We start from the raw sequence: 20,526 nt of genomic DNA on the forward strand, positions 1-20,526 counted from the left end.
TTCCATTGACTTTACTGCTAACACTATGAATATTGTACTCTAAAGAGGGACCGTGTGTTCAACTGCAACTCCTTTATAAAGCCAATTGGCCATTTTTCATTAATGGAAGTGGCAGGGCTGGCAAACTCACATACCATGGGGGATGAGCTGGTACCATAAAGGACTGAAGCTGGCTCGTGTAAGTCTTTAAGTGTCTAAAGAATCCTCAGTTTGGAGGGCAGCAGGGAAGTTGTGGGGTACAACTGGAAAGTGCATGGCTTTGGCAATTATTGCCATGTAGGGCTGCCCTATCTTAAAGTCTTTTCAAGAGAAGCTGGAAAATCTCTGGATCAGAGACCTGAGGATCTAAATCACTCACTTGGAAAATATAGGCAAGTCTAGTTAAAACTGGAAGCCTAGTGGAGGCCGACACTGTAAGCCAAGGATAGCGCGTCTGTGGGTCGAGTGTGGCCCACTGGCTGCTGGCATGCAATATCTTGGTTGAGATGGTGGATATATTCATTCACCTCAACCCTTCTCTAGGAAGCTAGGACATGAGGTTTTTTGATGAGATTTTCTTCCTCCTAATAAATCATCTTTAGAGTCTAGGAATTATTCCCTACTGTCTTTTCTAAGAAATAGCTCTACAAACCCTAAGTGAACACGCCTATGAGGAGCAAAGCAAGCAGTAGAGGGAGCATTCTGAAGACTTTATGGGTGGGCCTTATGACACGGTGAGGAGGGGGGTTTGCAATAGGTAGATTTGATCTGACTCAGTTGAGGGACGGTCAACAGGGTGAAAGCCAGAGTGAAAAAAAAACAAAAAAAAAAGAAAAGAAAAGAAAGCCAGAGTGAGACATCTTCAGTAGATATTATTTAATCGTAAAGAAACCATTTTCTTCAGAGAAAGAAGAAGATCCCACACCAATAAAACAAAGAGAGGGAGACTTCAGTCTTTAGGATGTTCCTGGGAATGTGGGACGGTGGTAGGGGAACTACTTCATTCCATAGTACCTTAGGCAGGAGGAAAGAACAGAAAACTCTGGAAGGTCTCTGATATGGTAATGGAATGCCCAAGCCACGCCAGCCCCTTCCTTAACACGTGGGCCTGTGAATGGCTTCTGCCAAACTGATGGCTACTGTGTGTTTACATTTTTCTGCACAGAAAACGATGATGGCTTTATTATTGAAAACACATCGTATTATCTCACGCAGAGCCATGATGTCCCGTGGATTGTGTTTTACTTTGCCTTTCCTATGTGGTCTCTTCTTGTGTGGGTGTGCCTGGTTCTGGTGGCAGGGGAGTGAGGCAGACTGGCACTGACTCTCTCTTCCTTTCTAGATGGGCTACAGTAAAACTGGCCAGAATGCCCGGGGCATCCTCACCAGGCTGTACAGTCGTGCTTTCGTCATGGCGGAGCCCGATGGCTCCAATCGAGTGGTGTTTGTCAGCATCGACATAGGCATGGTATCCCAGCGACTCAGGCTGGAGGTGAGTGGCTGAGGTGACAACGCAATGACATGATTTAAAAGAAAAGCTCTGTGAGTGAGTGTGGCAGTAACTAAGCCCTCCTGGCTTCTCATCCAGTGAGTTCCACTGCCCTCCACCCTTAGAAGCTCTTGACAAACCAGCAGACGATGGCAGTCTAAGTCCTCTTGGTCAAACTTGCTTTCAGTTCTGCTGACAGCTCTTTGTCATTATTAATGTTAGTGTTTTGAAAGCTTATTACGTTCTAGGCGACCTTCACACACGTCCCCTTATTTAATCCTCCTTGATAGAAGCCTGAGGGCTCCAATTATTCACTAACCCTTCCCTCCAGTGTATAGACAATTGAGAAGAGGTGCAAGGAGCCAGATGAGAAGTGAAACACGGCACTGAAATGAGGTCGGCCATAAATGGCTCAAGTTGGGTGAGAGGTACATGGAGGCCTCATTATGCTATTCTCGTTATTTTTGCATGTGTTTGAATGTTTCCATAATAAAATTTAGAAAGAGTAGTTTTGGCTCTCTCCCTTCTTAAGCTCTATTGTAGAATATGGCAGACTTTTCTGTGATTTCTCCTCAAACTGAGACCCGTGTTGCCCCCTCTGTGGGGAAGATTGAGCTTAGTGGAAGGGTGCCCACGGGTCCTGGGCAGGCAGCAGTAAGATGTGCAGAGGGAGAAGGAGAAGTAGGGAGATGGGCATGGACTTCCAGGTCTGTCTTTCTAAGCCAGTGTCTTGGCCCTGAGGCAGTTGTAGTTTCTGCATGGGATCAGGTCACAGAAAGAGAGTGTGCTCTCCCTATGTCTGCTCACATATTGACAAAGGTGAGGAAGAAGAGAGGCTGGAGCACCAGGAGAGTGACTGTTAAATGTCTACTCTTCAATGTCACATTCTATCAGCCTCGTCTATTAAACCCTGTTCCTCCCGCTGTGTGAAATGGCCCACGAGAGCGATGATGAGGGCGCCTTGAGGCATTTCTCCAACATAGCTCCCCAAGGGGGGAGCGGAAACCACCCCCATCTCTGGATGTCCACTCCTACACTTACAACACAACTATGAGGTGGGTTTGTTGTTATCCCCACTTTATGGATAAGGCAACAGAGTCTTAGAGAAGGCAAGGAACTTTCCCAAATTCACACAGTTATCAAATGGTAGAGCTGGGTTCTGAACGCACATGTGCCTGATACCAGAGCCCACATTCTTACAAGTGACATTATTCTATTATCTTGGAGGGGCAAATGCACTGACTACCCATTTTTTGTTGTTGTTGTTTGTTTTTGTGTGGTTGTTTTTTTTTTTTTTTTTTTTGGCACAGTACTCTGGTCACTTCAAGGGGCACACAGCCGAGTGAGTCAGAACCCACATTCCCTATGAGCTCACTAGCCAGTTGGGGAGAAGAGGAGGGAGTGGAATCGAAAAACATAGTAACTATAATTCACTGGAGTACAGTACAGTGATGTGTTAGTTATCTGTTACTGAGTAACAAATAGCCCCAGAAATCAGCTGCTTAAAACAGAAAACATCTTTCATTCTATTGGTCAGGAAATCAGGACTGGCTTAGCTGGGTGGTTCTGGCTTAGGGTATCTTGAAATCAAGGTGTTGGCAAAGGCCATAGTCATTGGAAGGCTTAATTAATCCACTTCCAAGATGATTCACTTGTGTGGCTGCTGGCAGAAGGCCTCCTTTCCCTACTTTCCATATCCTCGTGGCCTAGAACAGCCCCTTCCCTCGGAGTGGGTGATGCCAGAGAACGAGCAGGGAAGAAACCCCGGGTTAACCTCTCCTAACCCAGCTCAGAAGTTGCACGTCCAGCCTATTGTGTCCATTGGAAGCAAGTCTCCAAGTCCAGGTCACACTCAGGGATGGGAAAGCACAGCGTGCCCTCTGAAAGGGAGGAGTATCGAAGAACTTGTAGACACACGGTGTTTTAGAACCACCACAAGGGGCCTGGAAAGTAGGGGATAATTTCATAGTGGATCTGACATGTGAATGGGCAGATTTTTATTTTAACTCCAGCATAGTTAGCAGAAGAGTTATAGTAGCTCCAGGAGTAAAATGTACTGATTCAACAACTCTATGCAATACTCGGTGTTCATCATGGCAAATGGACTCTTCATCCCCTTCACCCGTAACTATCTGTGTTTGTTCTCTATAGTCAGAAATCTGGGTTTTTTTTGTTTGTCGCTTTTCTTCTCTTTGTTCATTTGTTCTGTTTCTCAAATTCAGCATATGAGTAAAATCATCTGGTATTCATCTTTCTCTGACTGGCTTATTTCACTGAGCATTACACTCCAAAGGTCCTTCCATGTTGTTACCGACGGCAAGATTTCATTCTTTCTTATGGCCGAATAATATTCCATTATATATATATATATACATATACCACATCTGCTTTATCTGAATGGGAAGAATTTTATTTTATTTTATTTTATTATTTTATTTTATTTTATTTTATTTTATTTTATTTTTTCTATTTTATTTTAATTTTATTTTTTTATTTAATTATTCATAGAGACACAGAGAGAGAAAGAGAGAGGCAGAGACACAGACAGAGGGAGAAGCAGACTCCACGCAGGGAGCCTGACGTGGGACTCAATCTGGGTCTCCAGGATCACATCCTGGCCGAAGGCGGCGCTAAACCGCTTGGCCACGGGGGTTGTCCTGAATGGGAAGAATTTTAAATGGTTAATGTGGGGAGGGTGGGCTATCAAATGGAGGGGACAGCTTGACCACAGGGAGGCACAAGGCACATCCCTTTGAAGAGACAGGGATTTGTGCTATTAGGACACACGTAAGCATGTAACTGGAAATAGGCCAACGACCAATAGGTACATTGGTCCTAATTGAAGAGGGCCTGGGATGCCAGTTTAGTTTTACTTCTGTAGGTGATGGGGATTCTTCGAAAACATTTGAGTGGTGGAGTACTGCAAACCCAGCTTTGGTTTAGGATAATTAACCAGTGATGTTTAGATGAAAGACTGAGGTTGGGGGTGAGGACACAAATTGGCAGCTTTGTTAAACTCATGTCAAGGCTCTACTGGTGAGGGGACAGTGGAGAAAACAGTAACCATATTAGGTATTTCAAACGGGGGAGATTTAACACGGCGGGGTTTTGCAATGCATTGGAAGGCTGAGTGAACTAGAAAGGGAAGCTAGGGTTGCTGGAAGGATTTGAACTTTACCTGGAAATTTCTCTTATGCCATGTGAGGCTGGCACAAAGGTCTTACGTCAATGGGGTGGCAGCGATACTATATGGTAGTAAGAGGTCACAAAAATTGCTTATAAGATTTGGGAATGAATAGAAATAAAAGCTAGTGCTTGCATAGTTCCCACGATGAGGTATGCACTAATTGCTTCATATATATTAATGAATCTAATCCTCCAAACAACTGAATGAGGGAGGTGGTATTAGTATGTCATTTGACTGATTGGGAAAGGGAGTTGCAGGGGATCAAGTAGCTTGTGCACAGCTAGCCAGCTAGGAAGCGCCAGGGCTGGGGCGCACACGCAGGCACCCCAGGGCCAGCACCCACACTCACTAGCACGATACTTACTCCATCCTCAGAGCATCAGCTGTGCTTCTGATGGGGAAATGGTAGGATCATAAGAAGAAATGGGAGGGTCAAAGGAGGACTTTGGGGACTCTGGAGGGAAGGCTGTGAAGTCAACGGGCCACCATTTCTCCATCTCTTCCTATTGTTACTTCCCCGTGCAATCCAGAGGCCGTGGGAAGGCCTTTAAATGCACCAACTTCCTTATCCCAGGTTAACCCAAGGGAAGGTGTGGAAAATAAATGTAGCTAAACGGGGGCTCTTCTGCTTCTTTAGAACGCATGAGCTTCTCAGTCTCAGCTTTACGGATTGATGAAATTTCCAGCAGGGCATGAAGGTCCGGGAAGATCACTGAGCAGTGGGGCAGGACAGGAGAACAGAGTGGCTTTCCAGCTCTTTCTATGGCAGGTTCCCAGGTGTGTCAGTGATAGGAAAGTGAACACAGAAGGGTGAGCTGTCGACATTCAAGTAACTTCTTCACTCTGTTCAAACATCCTCCTCTCATGATGGAGGGAACATGCTAATTATAATGGCTATTCACAGATGGTTGAGTTTTTCTTTCCTTTTCCTTCAAGTCCCACGTGTCGGACTTTATATGGAAAGTGTCGTTTAGGATGCAATGTCTATGAGCTGCTTGTAGTCTTTCCCTTTTAAAATTTGAGAGCCGTCATTTCTATCTATTTAAGAACTGGGTTCTTGAGTAAACCCGAAGAAGTGCACTGAATTCTAAAATTCTAACATTATCGTTCTCTGGGAATAAAAATGGGGTAAGGCCAGGGGAGCTTTACAGTTGACCAGATGTTCTTTATTTCACTTCCCTCTTGCCTTGGTGACAGAATGGTGAGAAAATTAGCTTTGGACAGCAGCTTTTAGTCGAGTCTTGTGGTGGTACCCCTTCCGGGATCGTTACACCTGCTCCATACAGATGCTTCTTCTTCCCGAGTGTAGTCATCACTGTGTGGAAGAAGATGTAACCGGGATGAAGCTTGTGGGCTGGAGCTGGGTCACACAGAAGCAACGTGGAAACTCCTTGGGATGGAGAATGTGGGTTACTTGGTCAGAGGGTGTTAGTCTGGTCATGTCATATTTCCTCTCCACATTTGCCTGGTATCGCAGGATTGCGTATGTGGATGTGGTAACCTAGTGATCGGTGTTTGGGACATGGATTGGTTAATGAGGCAAGATGGTTGGGAAGATCTTCCTCATTCAATGACCACATGAGTAGATGAGGGTGGTGTCGCTCCTCACCTGAAATAGAAGAGGTCGGATGGATGTATTAATGTGTGTTGAGTATATAGCATCTAAGTTGCTGCTACTCCTGTATGTACCAGGGGGGTGTGGGGACTGGCTGGGACCAGCTCATAAGGGTTTATTGCTGTTTTTAAAAAAGATCTTATTTATTTATTCATGAGAGACACAGAGAGAGAGGCAGAGACACAGGCAGAGGGAGAAGCAGGCTCCCTGTGGGGAGCCTGACGTGGGACTCGATCCCAGGACCCCGGGGTCACAATCTGAGCCCAAGGCAGATGCTCAGCCACAGAGACACCCGGGTGTTCATAAAGGCTGATTGTTAAATGTTCAGGAACTTTGTGAGCTGCTTTGGTAAATTTTGGTAGCTTGAAATCCACTGTGGTGGGAATATTTACACCACAGACACGGGCAAACAAACGAGGGCTTTTGTTTCCATCTTCCTGACAGTTTATAGCACTCTGCTGCCTGTGCCATGCTCGAGGTAGACGGTGTTGCTAATCCAAAAACACCCTCTTTTTTTTTTTTTTTTTTTTTTGCTAAGCCCAGGTTTGGATTCAGAATCCCCAACACACTGCATCTGAGAGCAGCTACCAACAAATAGGACTGGGTACGCGAGCTGAGCAGGAATCACCATCCCGTCCACAAAGGAGCTTTCATTATAGTGCCTGGTATTAGGTGATAGCATCCTACATCAAGGAAGGTTGCTTTGGGTTTGGCAGTTTTTTAAAAGAGATTTATTTATTTGAGAGAGAGAGAGAGCAGGGAAGAGGGAGAAAATCTCTAAGCAGACGTGCCGCCAAGTGTGGAGCCCAACGTGGGGCTCGATCTCATAACCCTGAGATCATGACCTGAGCTGAAACCAAGAGTTGGGAGAGAGAGAGAGAGCAGGGAAGAGGGAGAAAATCTCTAAGCAGACGTGCCGCCAAGTGTGGAGCCCAACGTGGGGCTCGATCTCATAACCCTGAGATCATGACCTGAGCTGAAACCAAGAGTTGGATGCTTGACTGAGCCACCGAGGGCCCCCACTAGATCATTTTAATGATTTCTGACATTAAAGAAGTCAAAACATCTTTCACAAGGAAACCACAATAATACTGAATTTTAGATCGAAGCTGATGATAAAAGTATAATCAGAAGCAGGTAGTTGGCAACATCAGGAGTTTCTCTGTCATTTTCTCGACGTGTCTGTGCCACACAACCACACTTTCCATGCATCGAGATATTTACTGGTTGATGAGTTCCATGAACACTCACCGAGCCTCTCTGGGTTCGTCGTCTCTTGCTCCACAAGTCACCTGGAAAACCCACGGGCTTAAAGCAACAATCAGCCCATCCTACTGCTCAGGATTTCTGTGGGTCAAGAAAAATCACCCGGGGAGGCCGGGCTGGCTGATTCTGACTCTGGTTAGAACGGCAGCCACGCACCCCCCTTCTGTGTCGAGAGGTTGGACTCACGTAGTGGGGGGCTGCAGGTGTTGGGGGTGGCTTGCCCGAAGGCAGGGGTCTTTTCTTCCCGAGGGGCTTGCCCACGTGGCTGGCAGGTTGGTGCCAACGAGATAGCTTCTTTCCACACGGGCCTCCCTGCAGAGTTGCTGGGGTGTCTTGAGGTCACGGTGGCTGACGTCCCCCAGCGCAATGCGTGTCAGGGAATGCTGACTTCTCCGTTCGGGGCAGGGAGGCAGCACAGCAGCCTTGACGCTGCTCTGTCCACTGCCCCTGGGATGCTTTCCCCCGGGTGTTGCACCACCAGCCTGGGCTCTTCATGATAAGCCTCCGATGAAAGGTAACATCTCTGCAAAGATTCTTCTCCTCCCGACCCCCCAATCTCTTCTTCCTTCATTACCCAGAAACGTCTTTCTTCACAGCATCCGCCCCTGCATGATACGACATCGTACCTCACACGTATCTGTTTGCTTTTTCTCCCCCGTTAGAGTGAAAGCTTCATCAGGGTGAGGACTTCACGCACTTCTGGTGCTTAGACCAGCGCCTGGGCGCAGCCCCTCTGTGTGGGATGATGAACAGGAAAGCCTACTGGTCCTACAGCGTTAGAGAGACGTGGATCGGGGTTGTGGCTCTGCCGTTTGTCAGATCCGCGGGCAAGTTATTTGCCTTCTGTGTGCTTCGATGTCCTCAGCTGAAAGATGAGATTGAAAACACCTACCTCTGGGGGTTGTTATAAAGATTTTAAAATAACATGACGTGTGTAGTCCCTAACACCGCGCTGGCCCCCAGCGAGAGTCCGTGAGACGTTAGCCGCGGCGGGGACCGTCGGTGTTGATGCTGTGACCAGGACAACACACTCAAGCAGAGAGTGAAGGGCCACTCGACAGGGATGTCGCTGATGTGGATCGGTGATTAGCCTCACGGGAGCCTTTTCCAGGGTGACTTGCTGTGTCATCCCTCTTCGTTCTAATTTTTTTTTCTTTTCTTTTCTCCTGAAGGTCCTGAACAGACTACAGACTAAGTATGGCTCATTGTACGGAAAAGACAACGTCATCCTGAGTGGCACCCACACTCACTCGGGGCCAGCGGGCTATTTCCAGTATACCGTGTTTGTCATCGCCAGTGAAGGATTCAGCAATCGAACTTTTGAATACATGGTCACTGGCATCGTGAAGGTAGGCCCAGAGCCCCTGGTGGAGCTGCTCCTTCCCCGCCTGCAAGTGCTTAGCAGTGGCTGGCTGTGATACGGAGGGAGTCCTCATGGGATCGCGGGGTGAGCATCCTTGCCTTGGGCCCCAAGGCAGTGACTCAGCAGGAGAGGACAGCTCGCCGCAGGAAGCCTCATGCAGTTGTCTAAAGGGGCACCTACGACCTTCATAACTCAGAGGGCCCCATCTGGTCGTTCTCTGGGCAAAGTCCAGTAAAAGGAACTCATCAGGGAACCAAAAGAAATGACAAATAATTGCCTCCTATTTTCCAAACGGCGTGATAGGGGATCCTGTTGATAAATCCACCCTCATTGCTCATGTCCTCAATGGTAGTGGTAGACAGCACGGTACCCCCTCCCGGGACAGGCACGTCCCCCTCCCATTCCCGGTTTTGGTGCCTCTTAACTCCTCTCTCCCCATCTCCCAGCTTACTGTTTCCTTACATGGGATCCTGTCTTTTTTTTTTTTTTTTCAGCAAAGATTTTATTTACTTACTCATGAGAGACACACAGAGAGAGACAGAGACACAGGCAGAGGGAGAAGCAGGCTCCCTGCAAGGAGCCCGATGCAGGACTCGATCCCAGGACCCTGGGGTCACGCCCTGACCTACCAAAGGCAGACGCTCAACCGCTGAGCCCCCCAGGCATCCCTACGTGGGGTCCTTTCTAATGTTCCTTCATGTCTTTGCTTCTAGATGTAGTCTCTCTCCACTTTTTCTCATGAAGCCAGACCCCAAGCCCAGTGATCTAGTTGGCAAGGCAGACATGTCTTCCCAACAATGTTTTCCAGAATCTGGCTGGCAGTTCATGACTGGCTGCATGAAATATTTTCATGGGTTGCAATGATCATTGAAAAAAACAGAACCAAAGTCAAACAGGGACTATCGTGATACAACACACGTAGCGAGGGTGTATGTAGTTTGTCTTGTGCCCTCTTGTTTCAGCACACCCACGTCAATGGGTATTAAGTGGTGATGGAAGGTGTATTGCCTGCTGTGGTTTTGTTAGAAAAGTTCAAAAACCTTTGCCTCAGAGGGTGGGGGGATGGAGTGGGTATGGTGGGGGGACCACCTACATGTAAACAAGTTCTGGTCCTGTGTTGGGGAGTTGCTTCCAGGTCACCCGATGGGGCGGATGGTGCCAGACACAGTGGCCTGGAGACATCCAGGAGCCCGTGGGCGCGAGCTTCCCGGGTCATGACAATGCCGTGTCTCAGCCCCGAGGCCATCTGCACACCCCCAGGGTGACGTTGGCTCATCCAGGGACTCGGGCTCTGGTCCCGTAGCAGGGGCAGCTGGGCGACAAAGGACATCGTCCACAGGCTCTTCTGTTCGCGTGGAACAAGGCCTCGCCCCAGCAGGTTGCTAGGTTCACAACTCGCTCTCGCTCTCTCTCTGACCCACAGAGCATTGAGATGGCGCACAGAAACATGAAACCAGGCAAGATCTTCATCAAGAAAGGAACCGTGGAAGGTGCTCAGATCAACCGAAGCCCCTATTCTTACCTTCAGAATCCGGAGTCAGAGCGAGCCAGGTGAGGGCGACTGTCAGAGTAAGCGCCTGTGTTTCCGTCCGCGATTGGTCACAAAAGCCAAGAACACGTTGGGTGGAGGCAAACGGCGGGATCCTGACGGAGCGGAAAAGCCAACCTAACTGTCAAACACGCTCATTATCCAAGAGCAGAAGAAGTGAGATGTGCACACGCGGGCACGCACACCCTGCACACAAGGCTGCCCGCTGCCGGCTGCGCGTGGTGGAAGGCCTCCCAGCTGTGGAATCGGGGACGACTCTGGTCTCAGCTCAGCTTTGTCACTTCCTAGTCGTGTGACCTTTGGTGACTGGCTTATAGTGACTCATTGGTTCTCAGCCTCTTCTGTACAGCGGAGATACAAGCGTGCACAAGGTGTAGTTGTTAAATTAACGAGTAGCTCTTTTTACTGTGTTATTCAGAGGACATCGTCTCTGTCCAGGAGGATGTGGCAAGAGAGAGAGGACGTAAAAGGATAAAGAAACGGGAATGGAGAGCAAAAAGCAAAACTAGCATAATTGAATGGAACAACTAAGGGAGATAGTTCTTTTGTGTTTTTCTTTCCTTTTTTTTTTTTTTTTTTTAAGTGCTGAACCAGGTTTGCGACAGAAGAGAAGCACGGGGCCGCTATGGCAAAGTAAAAGAATATTTCTGTTTCAACTTGACCACTTGACATTTTACATTCATCTGCATATTTTCCAATAGATTTCAAAGGAGTTGATTTTTATTTTTATTTTTATTTTTATTTTTATTTTTATTTTTTTATTTTTTATTTTTTTTTTTTAGGAGTTGATTTTTAGATAACATCGTCCGATTTCCCCTGAAAGGACATGAAAGAGCCACTTAAAGCTGCAGGTCATAAGTGTTTTCTGATTTTGTCTATTCCCTGTTATTTTTAAGAGATTCCATTAAAATTTGATATGAGTAGAAATTTCAAAGACAAATCCTTTTTGTAAGAAAAACTAGATCGTGTATATTACGGAGAGATGTAGATTCCGTCCCCAGTTGGCTGGCCGGATGCCCCTGACTCTGACAGCGTTGGCAAACCACTTCTTTAGCTGAGGAACGAGGTCTCGGATGTGGTTTGTCAGACACTACGCAGCAGACCAGGGCGCCTCACTTACTGAAAGGTGTTTTGGTTTTGGTTTTTGTGTCAACTTCTGCTGTTGGCCGTACAACAGGGCTAAGCCCTGACATAGAAGTGACTGAGTTTCTTTGTTTTGCTGACCAGGTATTCTTCAAATACTGACAAAGAAATGGTCGTCCTAAAAATGGAAGATTTGGATGGAGCTGAGCTGGGCCTTATAAGGTACTCTGTTTCCTTATTATTATTTTTTATTCTGTCTGGGTCATTTTCCTTAATCACAGAGGAGGGGTGATGGAAGGAAGAGACTGGAATAGTAGTAGCAGAGGCTGAGGATACATTGAGTGGTTGGAAGTCCAGGGAATCAGGCCTTTCTGGGATCTGGCCATGGACCCTGGGACAATGTTTTCAGCTTCCCAGGCCTCAGTCCCTCACCTGGAAAACAGGGCGAGTTAAAGGATAATGTAAATGAGGGATCTGGGTGGAGAAGGGTAACATAGCAACTGGCATATGACGTAAGGATTCAGTTGATACCAGTGCTTATCATTCTATCAAGATGTCCTATATGGAACTTCCATGATGGTGGACCACTATCTCTTGGTAAAATTAGAAAATGCTCTGACCAACCAGGCAAGTGATTATGGGTTCGAGACGACTTGCCTGTGTTTCCTAAAAGAAATAAGTTAAATCGAATGTAGGACAATGCTAATGAGTGATGGAAGCAGAATCAAGGCCACCTCAAGGAGGCAGATGAGGTAAAATTACAGCTTGGCACGGATTTTAGTTCAGTTTTATATGTAAGAAAGTGTGGATTTTGTTTTCTTCGAAAAGAAGGCATTTGCATTCATCTGTGAAATTTGTCCTGCAATTAGACTGACTCAGGAGTTGCCTGGATGGGGAACAGGGCCAGACGCCTTGATGTGTGGACTTCCAGGTGATGCAGGATGCCCGAAGCAAGCATAAGATGGCGTGTGGGCACTGCCTGGGTGGCTTGGGTTCACTCTAGGTTCTCATCATGATGAGCTGCACGACTTTGGCCAAGTTACTTAACTGCTCTATGTCTCGATTTTCTTACTTTAAATGCAGCGAGTCGATAATCAGTATTAGTAAAGGCGGAAGGCCTATGAGATAGAATGATGAAGTCCTCACATGAAAGTTTCTATGGAAGTCAAATTTATCTTTAATCAAAAGTAATAAAAGGTGAATGAAAACATTAAGGACTCTGACTAGGGCTGGCCCTATAACTAGATGGAGGACAGCGTGGTGGTGAAGTGTTCTGGTTTTAGGCGTAGGTTTTAGGACTTGAGTTCAAATCCTGGCCCTGCCACGCAGTAACCCTGCGGCCTGGGGAAAGTAACTTACCTATTTATACCTCAACTATTCCATTTGAAAATGGGGATAATGATACCTCATGGGATTAGTTCAAGATGAAAAACCACCATTATTGGCTTCCCAGAGTGCTTGACATCCTTAACATTGGAGTTACGTCTTTGGGTTCCGAGCAAGGTCACTAAAAACTCCCTGATAAAATAAACTTTATTATATGGGTTGACAAAATAAGAGTCATTCTTTCATCAGTGATTAATTCATCTATTGATTAGTTGCCACCTGGTGTTTCACTCAAGCGACTTTCTCAATGTCAGACACGCAGCCGTGTGCTGGGGATATGTTGTGATGAATAAGGCATGATCCCCATCATGAAGGGTCTTACAGACTCGTGGGGTGACTGGGGCAGGGGAAGGAGACAGACAGACAAGTGATCACAGCATAAATCTGATGGCCAACAGGGCTACCACCGGGACATGAATAAATGCTGTGGGAATTTGGAGGTGGTGGCACCGATGCTTCTGAGCGTCGCGGAAGGATTCATAGAGAAAATGATGTTTAACTGGATCTGAAGGAGCCTGGGGGATTTCTCATGGAGCCAGGAAAATACAGTGAAGCAGTGAGGCCAGAGTATGGGCTACTGTCAGGGAGGAGGTGAGGGAGGAATCTGAAAGGTGAGCTAGTTCCAGATTGCTGGTCACTTTGGTGGGAAATTTGGTTGGAGACGGTCGGGATACAAGCATGTATCTTCGACTAGTTAGAGAATTCCACTTTGGTTGGACAAAGAAGGAGCCTTTCCCCTTAGAGTTTCTACTTAACTCTTGGCAGGATGACTGAGACCATTCACGATTCCCTTTTATTAGTTTCCGAACCATTTAGCAATGCCAATGGCAAATGAAAAAATGCCGTCCTTTTGCCAGATGTTCTTTGCTTCCTGGCATATGACTATATAATGGGTCTAGAAGTCCCAGGGTCAACTGTCTAGGTTGTAACAGCTCTCCTCCATCTGCTGTGCTTAACACCCTGAAATAACTTTCCATTGTTTTTGTAGCCGCCATATGTTAGCCTTGATGTAATTGCACCTTCACTCGCCTCTGGTTGCATAGCGGTAATTGCTCCTTGAATGCATTAAAAATGATCCAAAGCATAAAGTCAAACCTGGGCTGCTAAGTAACTCAGCCCCCGTATGTAGGCGTCTGCTGTTACACAGAATCTCAAGGTAAGAGGAGTCTGAAAGCACAAAATCTCAGACTTGCGAAGCATGGATATCACCTAGTTCAAAGCTCAGCTACAGCCTAGGAAGGTGATATGACCTGTCCAATGTCACGGCCAAGACTGTTCTCTTTCCCCCAAAAATCATATTGAAGTCCACAATTGATCCTTGCCTACTTTCATTTTTGTCCTCATGTCTTCCTTCAGCAAATCTGCACTGGATACCTACTATGTGCCATGCAGAGCTCCCCAGTCCTTGGAATGGTACAGTTCCTGGTCGTGAAATCAGGAATCCAATACCTTGGAGCCAAACACCCATGCGAATCCCTTGAGCTCTCGGAGACTCAATCTCCATATTTCTCAAATGTAGATTTACTATCATCTCTCCACAGATTATTATTCATTCATTCATTTATTAAATATTGTAGAGTATATATGTCCCGGGCTGAGCTAGTACTGTAGATACACCGATGAGCAAAAATAGATGGAGTTGTTGCCTTTATAGGATTTATTATTTCCTGGTAGAGACAGAAGGTATCCAAATAGTATACAAATAATTATAATTGGGTTATAATTGTATAATCGTATGATTATAGTGGAGTTAAGTGCTATGAAAGGAAGGTATGTGTAGCTACCTTAAAGGGACTTGACCTGCTCGGGGAGATTGGGAACAGTTTCCCTAAGGGAGTGACAATGGAGCTAAAAACCAAAGGAAGGGTGAGAATTAACTGGCAGAAAAGGGGTGGGTGCTGGAACATCTAATACAGCTGAGGGACGTTTAACCTGGATGGAGAAGCATGTTCAAAGGTCCGGTGGCCCATCTGAGGGGCTGATAGAAGGTCTGTGTGGCTGGGGTGCAGAGGAGGCTGTGTGGGTGGCAGTGAGCAGTGGAGATTAGGTCTCTGATAAAGATTTTGGTCTTTAGACCATGGGGAGTGGAAAATCATTCACATGTTTTTTTTTTTTTTTTTTTTTCATTCACATGTTTTAAACCGGGTTGGGGATTAGAGGCTCTTGACGGGTCGAGAAGGGTGAGGACTTGAAGACTGGAATAGACTCATGTGCGTGAAACTAGTCCACGGGTCCCTAAGTCCTCTACGGCTGCTGGCGTTGACCTGTCTATGCCAGGAAGGGCTCTAGGCCTTGTTGCCCGACCCTGTCTCACGCAGAAACAGTAAAGGACTGTGGAGACCGGCTGTGGAGACCATGTGTGGGGGGTCCCGGGTTCTGAGCCCACATGGAAGCTGTGTGGCATTCACACGAGTCACTCTGGGGGGCTCCGGAAAGCACCTCAGAGTAGGAGTCTGTCCGCCAACGGGGACCATGACACCGGGGCTTGAGAGAGCCATCCTGGGGTGACCAGAGGAAGCGCTGAGGGGGAGCCAGCAGGGGCTCCAGAGGTCCGGGCCGAGGGCCAGGCCTCAGGGCGGGCACAGGTGCCCTGGGGGGCCCTCTGGTTGGTGGCGAGCCTGTGGGCTGCACAGGCCCGTGTCCCCAGCTCCACCACCGGCCCCCCTGGACGGCGAGGCTCTTCCCCCCCCCACCCCGTCTGCCCCGGAGACCCCGGCCTGAGGCCGAGGGAGGGCCTGCCTTCTGCTTTGTTCAGCGCCAAGCCTCCTGCTCCGAGGAGGGTGTGCGAGGGGTCCTCTGGGTGCTTCCCAGATAGATGGGTGCAGGTGGCGCTGACCTGGGGCTCGGCCTGGGCTGCGCGGCGTGTGGGCCTCCCTGCCAGCTGTGCCCCCCATTGTCTCGGGCCTCGGGTGCTTACCTCAGTGTCCCCAGGTGCCCCTCCCGGCCTTCTCCTCCGTCGTCCCCTCCGCCTCCCAGGCTCCCTAATTCTCCTCCCGAGTTGCTCCTTCCCGGGGAGCTGCCTCCTCCTGCACTAAGTCCCGCTGCTCCTCGGATCTGGGCCCAGTGCCTGATGTGGGGCCGTGGGATCGAGTCCTGCGTCAGGCCCAGCACCGGTGCGGCTCTCCGCTCCGCCTTCTCCTCTCTCTCTCTCTCTCTCTCTCTCTCATAAATAAGTCGATCTCTTAAAAAACAAAGTTTACAAGGTTTAAAAACCAAAGACGTAAAACCAGTTGTCCTAACTGGCAGAAGGCATTGGACTTGGGTTTCTGGAATGTTCTTAACCTGAAGAGATTTGAGAGGCTATTAGTTTTTTCTCTCCAAGTATACTTTTTTTTTTAGTATAAAAATGATACAAACTCACCATGGAAAAATGAAAAAAAATATAAGCAAGTAGAAAGATAGAAAAATTAACTCCAAGCTTTACTTTTCTCAAAGTCAATACTCAGGTACATTGTCTGCTGCCCAATTCCCACTGTAGGACATATGATAATAAAAAATAAGTGTGTCCAAAAGGTCATTCTGCAAAAGTAGATTCTTGGTTCCACTCACTCTGGGCACTAGAAGCTTTAAAATACTCAGAAAAAAAAATACTCTGAGAAATACTAACTGTTTCTCCACATGCTAGTGTGTGTGTGTGTGTGTGTGTGTGTGTGTGCATGTTTTGTAGTGATTCTCTTTACATCTAATAATGATTTTTTTGTCTTAAAATCTCTGTATTCTCATGCTAGCATAACTAACTCAGCTTTCTGCAGGTTAGAATTTGCAAGTATATTTTTCTATCATTTTCTTTCAACTTTTATTTGCTCTTACGTTTTTGACGTGTCCCTTATCATATAGCTGTATTTATGTATTTATTTATTTATGTATTTTGCTCTGACAATCTTCATCTTCTCATAAGTGAGTTTCGTCTATTTTCAGAAATTGTGATGATTATGTATCTGCACTTTTTGGGTATCTTTTCACTTTGTGCTATTTGTCTCTCTTTTTCAAGGCCTTTTCTCCTTCTCTTATCCTTTTAGAATTAAGAGATATTTTTTAAAAAACTTTAAATGGAAAATTATAGTATCCAAATATGGCAGCAACAAGAACTCTTATCATGTGTACTCTGTACAGAGTGACTTTATGGGACCTGTTAAGACACGGAGAGGATTCCTCCAGCCCTTGAATCTTGGCTGGCCCTGCGACCACAGTGATCAATAATAGCACTGTAGAAGGGTTAGCATAGCTTTTTGTTTTTTAATGGACTTTATTTTTTAGAGCAGGCTTAGGTTCCCCAGCAAAATTAAGCAGAAAGTGCAGAGATTTTCCATGGGCCCTGTACCTGCCCTCCCCCAAAACAATATCTGGGCCTGGAGGGGTATGTACGCTAAAATCAATGAATGTACATTGATATATCATTACCACCCAAAGTCCATAGAATTTTGATTGCAGTGACTTAATGGAATCCATCTAAACCAGATGTCTCTCCAATAACATTATCTAACGAGAGGGCCTTCATCATCCGAGACTTTTGAAGATAATAAAAATAGTTGGGAACGTACATCTCTTCTCTGAAAGAGAGATGCTAGAACGAGTTTTCCAGGATGCTGGCCACCAAGCTTCCCTGTGACTTCAGAGGGGTTACCCTTGCTACAGCTCATTGTCTGTCATTAATGTGGGTAACTCCTCTTTGTACAGGGCACAACCTGCACACTAGACGTGGTGGCCCAGGTTTGAGAGAATGGAACTCCAGGCAGGTTTGCTCCTGTTTCAGGAGGTGGAAGAAGGTCGATTTCGCATTTGTCTGCTGCAGAGTAGGAAGTGCAGAGTGTCTGAATTAAAAGAGGCCCTAGAAAAAGCTCCTGTCCTATAGGAGGAAAGAATAATTAGGATGTTCTATATTAATTTGCTGTGCATTGATTCGCAAAGCCTAGATGAAATGTAGCCTTAGGAAACAGAGACCCAGAAATTTTCACTACCTTTGCTACAGACTAGGATAAAAATCTCAAATCTCTGGACCTTCCTTGGTACCTCGATAGCATCGTGCTGACCCAAGGAGAGCCCTGCGTTAGCTGTGATGTAATCATTATTTAGAAGTGTTTATTAACAGGGGCATATTAATTTTTTTACATCTGTATTCTAACATCTTTCGAACCCACCTCAACCTCTCTTTCTCTCTTTTGAACTCTGCTTTGAAGAATGCTCCTTTGACCAGATAAATTGCGAGTGCATCTTTCTTAAACTAAAATGACCACTCTTCTGTATATATATATTTTTTATAAATATTCATCTATTGTCATCGTACTTTGGTTGCTGTGACAAACCTGATATTTTAATAGCACACATATCCAAGGCCAGAGGAGGAGATAAACAGCATCTTCTTATTCTGAAATTCAAAGTAACTTTTTCGAATAGTTATTTTTTCAGTTCTGTAGAGAAAAAAAACTGTTCATTTTCTAAGGCCTGAAATAAATGACAATAAATACATGAAATCAGTAAGAATTCAAGTCTGTAGTCTGATTAGCAGGCCAGAGCTCTTTGCATTTGCTTTCTACACAGATATTGTTCCTAGATGGTAGGGGACACACCTGATTCCTCTCTATGTTCCTTGGGCTCTAACACAACACCCACCACAGGCTTGGCTACTAATAAATTCATGTTGATTGAGTGAATAGAACAACTGCCATGACTCCTTGCCCTTACCCATTCTCCTGCGGCCAAACCCCTTCCCATCTTCGTGTTTTTGCTACAAATGAGTTTTCTCCAGGAACCCTCTTGCCAAGTTCCTCCCCATCTTTAAAGACCCAGCTCGGATGTCACATCCGCCATGACGCATTTCTCAAGGGCAAGATGATGCCATGTTCATGTCTACGTCTCCAGTGGTTGGCACAGCATCAAAGTTACTCAAATGTGTAGCAAATGAGCCAGTGAAAGAAAGGAAGGGACAGAGCCAGTCTCCTACAGCAGAGAAGAACTTGAGCTTTGTGGTCATAGACCTGCTTCTTGACTTTCAACAGTGTGACCTTGGTCAGGTTACTGCATCACTCTGAGAGGTCATTTCCTTAGCTGTAAAATAAGGACAATGATAACATCTGACTCAAAGCGTTCTTGTTAGAAGGAAATGAGATCCTGTGCATAAAATCCGTCACCTAATCAGTGCTAAGTGATTGTCAGTGTTGATAAAATTGTTCTATGGGTTTCCTTCTATTGCCCTGGAGACATCGCAGTCTGGCGGGACTGGCTGACCTCAGTGCAGTCGCATCAGACAGAAGTATTTGGGTCGGGGGAGCCATGCAACTGTCTTGGCCGCCACCCCCTTTTACTTCCAAACTAGATGGAGTAAAACTGCAAAACATAGACTCTCAACTACCTGGAAAACACTAGTTGACTAGAATTTTCCCTGGCACTTGAACCTTAGGAGAAACAGACAAACTATACATGCAAAAAATAAACTAGCGTAAGGATATTTTGATTTTTTTTAAATATAGAAACTCTGCAAGTAACTTCTAGGGGAGGACCTTAGAACTACCTTTAGCCTGAACTTCTATCCTTTTACATGGTGGCAAATACATATCTTGGGGACTGAATTTTGCTTATAGACTGGTGATTTGGCCTAACAAAGTCTAAAAAAAATTCAAAATGGATGTCAACATGAAAAAAAAAAACCTCTTATGGAAATATTCAAATATATGCCACTTTAGAGTGATTAGTCCAATGAATCTCCATGCAACTCTGATCCAGCTTCAGTGATTAGAGTGCTCTGCTACTGTTTCATCCCTCCTCTTCTTTGGTTTGTTTTGCTAGACTTTTAAAAGCAAATACCAGATGTCAAATCATTTTGCTCATAAATATTTCACTGTGTATCTCTAGCAGGTAAAAACATAAGAAGAGTATAACTGCAATCCGTGATCATAAGCAACAAAATTAAAAATAATTTCTTACTATGATCTAAAAACCCAGGCGATATTCAGTTTTCCCTGTTTGTACCCATAAGGTCTTTTTACAGTTATTTATTTGAATTAGAATCCGAACAGTCCACAAACCACATTTGTTGGCTATGTGCTTTTAAGGCTTTTAATTGGTAACAATTCCCGTCCTTTTGTTCCATGCTATTTACTTCTCCCCCCCTTTTTTTTAATTTAGATTTTTAAAATTTGAGTTGACACACAACAGCACACATAGTTGGCACACGGTGTCACAGGTGTACAATGAGGTGATGCAACATTTCTGTGTGTTGTGCTGTGCTCACCAGAAGCGTGGCTGCTGGCTGTCACCACACAACACTATCACAATATCATTGGCTCGCTTCCCATGACAGATTCATTTCATATCTGGAATCCTGTATCTTTCCCTCCCCTTTGCCCATTTTGTTCACCCCCCCCCCCATGTCATTTACTTCTTTGGGAGTTTTTAAATTGATAAATATTTCACAGAAAACATAGATTTATGGAATATCTGGCCGCACCGGCTTATACTCTCATAACCAGTGTAGTAGAGGCTGTGCGCGTGCCTCCGAGTGTCCAGAATCCATGCCAGTCCCCATTCCACCAACCAGCCTAACTCACCTATGCGGCCTACCCAGCCCCGACGGGCGTTGTGCTGGCGATCTCTGACCTACATATACACCTGT

At 45.9% G+C, this 20,526-nt stretch overlaps 1 protein-coding gene across 1 annotated transcript in view; it reads left to right on the forward strand.

The window, feature by feature from the left end:
• ASAH2 (N-acylsphingosine amidohydrolase 2) overlaps positions 1–20,526 on the forward strand; it is an 81,170-nt gene that overhangs the window by 20,860 nt on the left and 39,784 nt on the right. The window contains exons 5-8 of the mRNA XM_072803725.1: positions 1,322–1,471; positions 8,709–8,885; positions 10,323–10,450; positions 11,676–11,753. Of these exons, the coding sequence (XP_072659826.1) occupies positions 1,322–1,471; positions 8,709–8,885; positions 10,323–10,450; positions 11,676–11,753 (533 nt within the window). The remainder of the gene's footprint in view (positions 1–1,321; positions 1,472–8,708; positions 8,886–10,322; positions 10,451–11,675; positions 11,754–20,526) is intronic.

The sequence above is a fragment of the Canis lupus genome, chromosome 27, assembly GCF_048164855.1.
Source record: "Canis lupus baileyi chromosome 27, mCanLup2.hap1, whole genome shotgun sequence".
NCBI classification, from domain to species: Eukaryota; Metazoa; Chordata; class Mammalia; order Carnivora; family Canidae; genus Canis; species Canis lupus.